A 9,726-nucleotide genomic window follows, 5' to 3' on the forward strand; every position below is an offset into this window, starting at 1 on the left:
CTGTCAGGTAGAAATACTAGCCCCACGTGTGGGACAGATGCTTCTAGCAGGTTCCCCACCCCCCATCCCCATACCTTCTTGTTCTAATGAACCCCTCCCACCTGCCCTTCAGGCCTCCCAAGGTGGGGAGGGTACCTGGGCCACCTCTGAGGAGCCGCCGGTCGACTACAGCTACTACCAACAGGATGAGGGCTATGGCAACAGCCAGGGCACAGAGTCTTCCCTCTATGCCCATGGCTACCTCAAGGGCACCAAGGGCCCTGGCATCACTGGAACCAAAGGGGATCCCACCGGAGCAGGTAAGCCCCAGCATCTCTCTCTGCAGCTGTGGTGGGGGCCAGCAGGCATAGAGTCCCTGGCCCCATTATTCACAGGCATTCTCCCTGCCCTGTCCCTTCTTACAGGTCCCGAGGCCTCCCTAGAGCCTGGGGCCGACTCTGTGTCAATGCAGGCTTTCTCTCGTGCCCAGCCTGGTGCTGCCCCTGGCATCTACCAACAATCAGCCGAGGCGAGCAGCAGCCAGGGCACTGCTGCCAACAGCCAGGTGAGTGAGCCCTGTGGGTATGTATCCCGGGGAGGCAGGCAGGCGGCAGGGGTGGCATGGGCAGACACTGAGCCCTGTTCTCCTGTCTGGCCCCATGACCAGTCGTATACCATCATGTCACCTGCTGTGCTCAAATCTGAGCTCCAGAGCCCTACCCATCCTAGTTCTGCTCTCCCACCGGCCACCAGCCCCACTGCCCAGGAATCCTACAGCCAGTACCGTGAGTAGCCACAGCCTGTGGGTAGGGATGGGGAGTTCTTAATAAAGCAGGGAAGAGTGTGACCCCGTTCCCCTCATCCCCTAGCTGTTCCCGACGTCTCCACCTACCAGTACGATGAGACCTCTGGCTACTACTATGACCCCCAGACCGGCCTCTACTATGACCCCAACTCCCAGGTAATAGGGCAGCCCAGGGAGGGATGGGATCGGGTCAGGTCGCATCAGGAGCAGCTGGTCCTGCAGGTTCCCTTCACAAGGTCTTCCCTCACATCCCCTCTTCCCTCCTCCTCCCTCAGTATTACTACAATGCTCAGAGCCAGCAGTACCTGTACTGGGATGGAGAGAGGCGGACCTATGTTCCCGCCCTGGAGCAGTCGGCTGATGGGCATAAGGAGACAGGGGCACCCTCGAAGGAGGGCAAAGAGAAGAAGGAGAAGCACAAGACCAAGACAGCTCAACAGGTGAACACCAGGGTCCAGCAGTCACTGGCTGGCTGTGTGGTGTCTTCCAGCAACGGCACTCTGTCAGCTCTCGCCCTCTCCTGCCAAGGGAGATGGCGGGCGGGTGTGGATGTGGGCAGTGACTGCTTAGCAGACCATGCTCTTGCCCCAGCTCTGCTCTTCGCTGAATGGCCTTGAGACAGAGCAGTCTCCTCAGTGTGTGGCAGGGTTGCCCAACTCCAGGAGGTGGCTTGTGCCATCCGAGTGAGCCCTGTCAGGTGTCTTCTGTCCTATGGTGGGGACCCTCACATGCTGCTGGTGAATATATATATATGCCAGAGAAATTCTCACAGGCCATAAGGGGGTGGGCAGGAAAAAAGCCCTGCAGTGTTTTGTGGGAGTGGGCAAATGGAGGGCACCTCAGTGTCTCTCTGTGGAGAAAGGGTGTGACACTGTGAGCGTAGCATTTACAAGCAAGCACTAAGTGTTCCCTCAGCAACCTGGTGAATTCTAAAAATGGTGCTGTGCTGGGGGGAACATGGAAATATAGAATGTGGCATTGTGTCATGCATATAAATTAAAGTTATACACAGATAAACATTCCTATACATTTTTAAATGATAAAATGGAAATGCACAACAAATGTGACAGCATGGGTGTGTGTCAGGGGAAGAGGAGTGTCTTCATCCATCTGCTGCTCTATAACAATACCACAGACTGGGTAATTTATAAGGAAAAGAGATTGATTTGGCTCACAGTTCTGTAGGCAGGGAAGCCCAGTGGTGTTGGCATCTGGTGAGGGCCTTCTTGCTACATCATAACATGGCAAAGGGCAAGTGAGCATGCATGAGAGCAAGAGAAAATTGGGCCAAACTCCCCCTTTTTATCTGGAACCCACTCTCAGTGATGGCATTAAATGGAGACTCAAAAGGTGGAGGGGGGCCGGGAGCCGCAGCTCATGCCTGTAATCCCAGCAGTTTGGGAGGCTGGGGTGGGCAGATCACCTGAGGTCAGGAGTTCAAGACCAGCCTGGCCAACATGGCGAAACCCCGTCTCTATTAAAAATACAAAAATTAGCCAGGCGTGGTGGCAGGCACCTGGAATCCCAGCTACTCAGGAAGCTGAGGCAGGAGAATCACTTGAACCCAGGAGGCGGAGGTTGCAGTGAGCTGAGATCGTGCCATTGCACTCCAGCCTGGGTGACAAGAGCGAGACTCCTTCTCAAAATATATATGTATATTATATAATATAATATATATATTATTTTATATATAAAGGTGGAGGAGATGGGAGGGGGGTGAAGGATGAGAAATTACTTAATGGGTATGATGTACATTATTTGGCTGATGGATGCTCTAAGAACCCTGACTTCAGCACTATACAATCTGTGCATGTAACAAAAGCACTTGTTTATTTTATTTATTTATTATTTTTTTGAGATGGAGTTTCGCTCTTATCATCCAGGCTGGAGTGCAGTGGCACAGTCTCGGATCACTGCAGCCTCCACCTCCTGGGTTCAAGCAATTCTCCTGCCTCAGCCTCCCGAGTAGCTGGGATTACAGGCATCCGCCACCATGCCCAGCTAATTTTTTTGTAATTTTAGTAGAGACGGGGTTTCGCCATGTTGGCCAGGCTGGTCTCGAACTCGTGACCTCAGGTGATGTGCCTGTTTCGGCCTCCCAAAGTGCTGGGGTCACAGGCATGAGCCACCGCGCCTGGCTACAAAAGCACTTGTTACCCCATAAACTTACACAATTTCTTTAAAAAGCAGCCGCGATCTCTTGAGGAGGGCAGAGCCTTCGTGACCTCATCACCTCTGAAAGGCCCTGCCTGTCAACACTTTTGCATCAGGGATTAAATTTATCTTTTGAGATGGAGTTTCACTCTTGTTGCCCAGGCTGGAGTGCAATGGTGCAATCTCAGCACACTGCAGCCTCCGCCTCCCGGGTTCAAGGAATTCTCCTGCCGCAGCCTTCCAAGTAGCTGGGATTACAGGCATCCACCACTACGCCCGGCTAATTTTGTATTTTTTTAGTAGAGCTGGGGTTTCACTATGTTAGCCAGGCTGGTCTCAAAACTCCTGACCTCAAGTGATCCACCTGCCTTGGCCTCCCAAAGTGCTGGGATTACAGATGTGAGCCACTGCGCTCAGCTGGGATAAAGGCTTCACCTGTGAACACTGTTGCATTAGGGATTACATTTCTGACACATGAATTTTGAGGGACAAAAACCATAACAGAGAACATAGCCAGAGAGGGGCTTGACAGGAAGCACTGGTGACTGGTGACAGAAAATAGGAACTTGCACTACTGTGTCCCTCACCTTCTGCTTGTTCTGCCTCAGCTTCCCCTCATCTGCCTCCCAGATGGGCCCACCACTCTGTCCACACTGCTTCTGCCACCTCACCATTGCAAACCAGTGGGGGTGGGGGCACAGGGTGTGTTCAGTGATGAGGTCAGGAGTAGCCAGGTGCCAAGTGCCTTGCAGGCTGTGGTTGCGAGTTTGGGTTTATTCTTGGTGTGATGAGAGGCGAAGGAAGGGTTTTAAGGACATTGTATTTGGGGGTGGGAGTGGCTTATACTTCGTGAAAGAGCGCTCTGCTGGGAGAGGTGGTCAGGAGCCGTAGCCCAGAGGCCAGATGAAGCCTTCTGCAGTGGTTCGGACTAGGGATAGTGGCCGGCCCATGTTTGAGGATGCAGGGCAGTGGGTCAAGGGATAGAGTTAGTAGCCCCAGGGGCATGAGGGTTCTGGGAACCTCACCTCCACCCTCACCCCCAGATTGCCAAGGACATGGAACGCTGGGCCCGCAGTCTCAACAAACAAAAAGAAAACTTCAAAAATAGCTTCCAGCCTATCAGCTCCCTGCGAGATGACGAGAGGCGGGAGTCAGCCACTGCAGATGCTGGCTATGCCATCCTCGAGAAGAAGGTGTGTTGGGGCCACCCCCCTGCACCCTGCCCCACAATCTTGTCCTTCCTTTGGGCCCTCTGTGGAGTCCCTGAATTTCTGTGTCCCTCCACCCCAGGGAGCACTAGCCGAGAGACAGCACACCAGCATGGATCTCCCGAAATTGGCCAGTGATGACCGCCCAGTGAGTGCCCAAGGCAGAGAGGGGCGGGGGCTCTGATCTGGCCAGGCCTGACCGCCCACCCTCACCCTCTACAGAGCCCTCCGCGAGGGCTGGTGGCAGCCTACAGCGGGGAGAGTGATAGTGAGGAGGAGCAGGAGCGTGGGGGCCCCGAGCGGGAGGAGAAGCTCACCGACTGGCAGAAGCTGGCCTGTCTGCTCTGCCGACGCCAGTTCCCCAGCAAAGAGGCACTCATCCGGCACCAGCAGCTCTCAGGGCTCCATAAGGTAACTGAGCGGATGGTTGGCAGCGCATGCTGGGGCCTGGCCCACTGAGGCTCAGCCTCTTCACTTCTCATCCTGTCCCTCTTGCAGCAAAACCTTGAGATTCACCGGCGAGCCCACTTGTCGGAAAATGAGCTAGAAGCACTAGAGAAGAATGACATGGAGGTGAGGTGTGACCTGCCCCTGGGCTCCCTCCCCTATGTCCCTTCCAAGTCCCCATCACCTCAGGCAGCTGGAGTTCAATTTCTCACGTGTTAATCCCATGAGCTTTCTTCCTCATTTTCCTACCCCGGCTGCTTGTGCCTGTGATGGCCTGACCCTCAGGACCTGAGCCTCATTAGCCAGATGGCACGCCCTGTGGGACCCCACTCCCCATGCCTATGTTGCCTGAGAAAAGAGACCAGCTCCCCAACATTCACACACACATACAAACTTTCAGCAAATGAAGTACCGGGACCGTGCAGCTGAACGCAGAGAAAAGTATGGCATCCCCGAGCCACCAGAGCCCAAGAGGAGGAAGTACGGCGGCATATCCACAGCCTCCGTGTGAGTAGCTGGCCTAGGTGAGGGGGTCTGGGGCCCGGGGCCGGCAGGCCGACCACTCATGCTGTGCACCGCCCCTGCAGAGACTTCGAGCAGCCTACTCGGGACGGGCTGGGCAGTGACAACATTGGCAGTCGCATGCTCCAGGCCATGGGCTGGAAAGAGGGCAGCGGCCTGGGCCGCAAGAAGCAGGGCATTGTAACGCCTATCGAGGTGAGTCTCAGGCAGTCCTGTCCCATCCCCCAGCCCCCCTCACAGCATCCCCCACCAGCCTGACAGAGCCTGCCTCCCTCATACAGGCCCAAACACGGGTGCGGGGCTCTGGCCTGGGTGCACGGGGCAGCTCCTACGGGGTCACCTCAACCGAGTCCTACAAGGAGACACTGCACAAGACAATGGTGACCCGCTTCAACGAGGCCCAGTGAGCAGCTTCAAGAGCAACTTCTCCACATGTCGGGTGTCCATCCTGGGGCAGGGAAGGACAGAGTGTTGGATGGCTGGGACGGGGCCTTGCTCTTGTCGGCCAGCCCACTCCCCAGCCAGAGAGGGCTTGACCAAATCAAATTGAGGTGGTGATTTTTGTTGGAAAATTGGGCTGGGATCATGTCCTTTTTTATAATAAAAGCTGAAAAGTCTGCATGTTGGCCTCTCCTCTTTCTCGTGCTCTAGCACAGTTGTATAGCCTATACAGACACAGGGACCCAAGCAGATGGACAGGGGACCTTATCGGGCCAAGGTGGATGGCAGTGGTGGCATTCAGTGTCTGGAACATAATGGCTACTAGAACATGGGGTTCTGACCTGTACCCCAACCCATAATATCCTGGTTATGGCCCCTCTCCCTTGTTGGGTCCAGCAGGTTATGTTGTACCAGGAAATCTAGCACCACCAGGCATGAAGCCCCCCCGATCAGAGCTAGGACTAGGAACCCCCATCCCCTGTCCTTGCTGCCCCCTGGCTGTACTTAGCCTGCAGTCCCAAGGCTAAACTGCATTTTGCCATCCCTAGATCTGGGGACAATTCCCTCAGGCATCTCCAAGTAGAAGACAAGAGGTACTCAGGCACCAGCTGGCCCAGAGCCCTCAACATGCTGATGACCTCAGAGGGGTGGAGGTGGAGCTCGACCTGCAAATCCAAGGCCAGGTCCCAGGGATGCCCTTTGAGAACCGTTCAGGCCTACCTTCTCTGTTGTTAGCACAGTGTCCCACCCCTCTAGTCACTGCAACCCATGATTCCCAAGTATGTGCTTGTGCTCTCGGCAGAGGTTCTGGGTACAGTGGACTGTGACGCTGGGGCTGCCCTCTTCCAGGCCTCAGAGGGCCACAGCATGAAAGGGGGATGGTGCTAGAAGACCAGTTGGTGCAAAGTCCCTCCCCCATTTATTAATATACATTGTGACACCACCCTGCAACAGTCATAGGAGGTGGGGTTAGAAAGAAGGGGACCCCTAGAGGTAGGATGATGCTGATCTGGGGTGGCGGGTGTTGCCCAATGAAGGAAGGGGATGGGAGAAAAAAGGGGTGAAGGAAACAGGATTAAAAAGAGGCCTCCTGGGCCTGGGCACAGTGAGTTGTACCTGTAAGTAATCCCAGCACTTTAGGAGGCTGAGGCAGATGGATCACTTGAGCTCAGGAGTTCAAGACCAGCCTGGATAACATAGCCAGGCCCTGTCTCTACAAAAAATAAATAAATAAATAAAATTAGGCTGGGTACAGTGATTCGCGCCTGTAATCCCAGCATTCTGGGAGGCCGAGGCAGATGGATCACTTGAGCTCAGGAGTTTGAGACCAGCCTGGGCAACATGGTGAAACCCCATCTCTACAAAAAAAAAAAAAAAAGTACAAAAATTAACCAGCTGTAGTGGCACACACCTGTAATCCCAGCTACTCAGGAAGCTGTAGTGGGAGGATTGCTTGAGCCCGGGAGGTGGAGGTCGCAGCGAGCCGAGATCGCGCCCCTGCACCCAAGTCTGGGGGTCAAGAGTGAAACGCTGTCTTGAAAAAAAGAGGCTGCCCTAGTCTCAGGATGGGTGTGTCTTTTAGCAGAAACGCCTCCATATTCCCTTCCCTCTTCCCACCCCAGAGCACTGCTCCCAAAATCCCACAACAAGGAACCCTCATACCTCAACTGGCAGGAGTGCAAAATGGTACAGCCACTCTGGAAAACTGGCTGCTTCCTATAAAGTTAAAATATGCTTAACCTATGGCCCAGCAATTCTACTCTTAGATATTTAGCCCCAAATACATGAAAACATGTCAACAAAAGACTTGATACATATATTTGTAGCAGCTGTATTCCTAATAGCCAAAAACTGGGAACAACCCAAATGTCCAACTAGAGGAGAATGGATACAGTGTGGTATATTCAAAGGATGGACTACAGCTCAGCAATTAAAAGGAACACAGTGCTGATACAGATATCAAGGGATGAGTCTCACATGGTGAGATTGTTCACATGATGAAAGAAACCAGACACAAAAAGCACATAATGTTTCATTCCATTTATATGAAGTTCTAAGGCAGGCAGAACAATTTTATAGTGATAGTAGAAGAGGGTTGAGGTGAGGAGGGTGTCACTGGAAAGGGTTGCAAGGTAGCTTTCTGGAATCATGAAAAGTTTCTATGTCTTGATTGGGGTGCTGGTCACATGGGTGTATACCTATTTAAAAGTCCAATAAGCTGAATAACTAAAATCTGAGTGTTTTATTGTATGTAAATTATACAAGAAGTTGGAAAATGACCGCCACAGCAAACCTCAATAAATAAGAAGGAAATAACAGAAATTGATGATATAGAAAACAAAAAATGACAGATTAATAGAAACCAAAAGCAGAATCTGAAAACAAAAATTAAGAGGAAACACTTTTGGCAAGACTGGTCAATTGAAGAAGATAGAAGATGCAAATGCAACAGAGCTTTTAAAAATAAAGAATGTATCTGAAAATCTAGAAGAAATGAATATATTCCCAGAGAAATATCAAATGCCAAAACTGTTCCATGGAGAAACTGATTACTGAAATGGAGCAATTAGTAATATAGAAATTGAAATGGTAGTCAAGATCTTCTCTTTCCCCACAAAAAAAAAAAAAAAAAGGGCCCAGATGATGTGTGTGTGTGTGTTTCTTTCTTTCTTTCTTTCTTTTTTTTTTTTTAGATGGAGTCTTACTCTGTCACCCAGGCTGGAGTGCAGTGGTGCGATCTCAGCTTACTGCAACCTCCACCTTCTGGGTTCAAGCAATTCTCTTGCCTCAGCCTCCTGAGTAGCTGGGACTACAGGTGTGCACCACCACACTCAGCGAGTATTTTGTATTCTTAGTAGAGATGGGGTTTCGCTATGTTGGCCAGCTGGTCTTGAACTCCTGACCTCAGGTGATCCACCCTCCTTGGTCTCCCAAAGTGCTGGGATTACAGGCGTGAGCCACCTCGCCTGGCCCAGATGGTTTTTATAAAAGCATTCTACCAAACTCCCAAGGATTCCTTTCTTATTAAAGTTAATTCCTTTCTTATTAAAGTTGTTCTAGATACTAGAAAAAAGAAAAGATGTCTATTTTAAGAGGCTAGTGTTAGCTGAAGCTGGGAAGGAAGAGGCACTCTCATACATCGCTGGAGGCGATGCAAAATAGTACAACCCTCTCTTCCACCCTCCCTCTCCCTCTCCTTTGTCTATTTTCCTGCCTCCACAGGGCTCACTGTGGGACCACAGATGCACCCCACTATGCCCAGCTAATTCTTTGATTTTTTTGTGGAGACTAGGTGGTGGTGGTGGGGTGTGTGTGTGTGTGTGTGTGTGTTGGGTGGGGGGGGCCTCACTTTGTTGCCCAGGCTGGTCTTGAACTCCTGGGCTCAAGCAATCAGCCTGCCAAAGTGATGGGATTGTAGGCGTGAGCCACCGCGCGCCTGGCCAAGACTCCATTTATTAAAGGGCTAAAGAATTTTGCCAGGCGCGGTGGCTCACGCCTGTAATCCCAGCACTCTGGGAGGCCGAGCGGGCCATATCGCCTGAGCTCAGGAGCTCGCGTCCAGTCTGGCTAACATGGCGAAATCCCGTCTCTACTATGGTAACATATGTAAACATAGAAAAGATAACAGTAAAATTTTGTCTGTGTTATAGGACCGTTGACCAAAATGTTATGCAGCACATGATTGTATATCCATAATTTATATTACTGTGTATAGTCGCAGATATCTATTATAATACGGGTTTGTATGTGAAACTATAATTTTACTTATTGTTATGTTTATGGTCTGTGTCTCTTGCTAGAATGTCAGCTCCACGAGCTCAAGGAAGAATTTCCAGCACCTGACCCATGTCAAATGAACTTTTTTGGCCACCTGAGTCTTGGTCTCCCCATCTGTAGGATGGGTGTGCCTTTCCATGTGGAGGCACCTACACGTTCCGTTTCCTCTTCCCACCCTACAGAGCACGGCTCCGGCAATTCCACAGCCCAGGCTTACATTTTCCCATATTCTGGACGTTGGTGCCCACCACGTGCACCAGGCACTGGCCAGACAGAACTACCACCCCCAGCATGCCGCGCGCATTTGGGCCGTACCACAACCTGTAGGGTCATCTGGGTCTGAAACGGGCACCAGCGACGCGGGAGCAGGGACTGACGCCCCTCTAGCAAAGC

At 51.9% G+C, this 9,726-nt stretch overlaps 2 protein-coding genes across 8 annotated transcripts in view; both read left to right on the forward strand.

The window, feature by feature from the left end:
• The window catches only part of RBM10 (RNA binding motif protein 10), a 43,457-nt gene extending 37,721 nt beyond the window's left edge, over positions 1-5,736 (forward strand). For all 7 annotated transcript variants that reach the window (XM_055266873.2, XM_055266872.2, XM_055266874.1 and 4 more), the window contains 12 exons: positions 113-299; positions 405-544; positions 647-764; positions 849-940; positions 1,060-1,224; positions 3,982-4,131; positions 4,229-4,294; positions 4,369-4,557; positions 4,645-4,719; positions 4,994-5,100; positions 5,181-5,310; positions 5,397-5,736. In XM_055266873.2, the coding sequence (XP_055122848.1) occupies positions 113-299; positions 405-544; positions 647-764; positions 849-940; positions 1,060-1,224; positions 3,982-4,131; positions 4,229-4,294; positions 4,369-4,557; positions 4,645-4,719; positions 4,994-5,100; positions 5,181-5,310; positions 5,397-5,522 (1,545 nt within the window). In that variant the 3' untranslated portion in view covers positions 5,523-5,736. The remainder of the gene's footprint in view (positions 1-112; positions 300-404; positions 545-646; positions 765-848; positions 941-1,059; positions 1,225-3,981; positions 4,132-4,228; positions 4,295-4,368; positions 4,558-4,644; positions 4,720-4,993; positions 5,101-5,180; positions 5,311-5,396) is intronic.
• Positions 1-9,726, forward strand: part of LOC129475042 (zinc finger protein 674-like) — a 981,285-nt gene that overhangs the window by 737,585 nt on the left and 233,974 nt on the right.

This window comes from Symphalangus syndactylus, chromosome X (genome assembly GCF_028878055.3).
Source record: "Symphalangus syndactylus isolate Jambi chromosome X, NHGRI_mSymSyn1-v2.1_pri, whole genome shotgun sequence".
NCBI classification, from domain to species: domain Eukaryota; kingdom Metazoa; phylum Chordata; class Mammalia; order Primates; family Hylobatidae; genus Symphalangus; species Symphalangus syndactylus.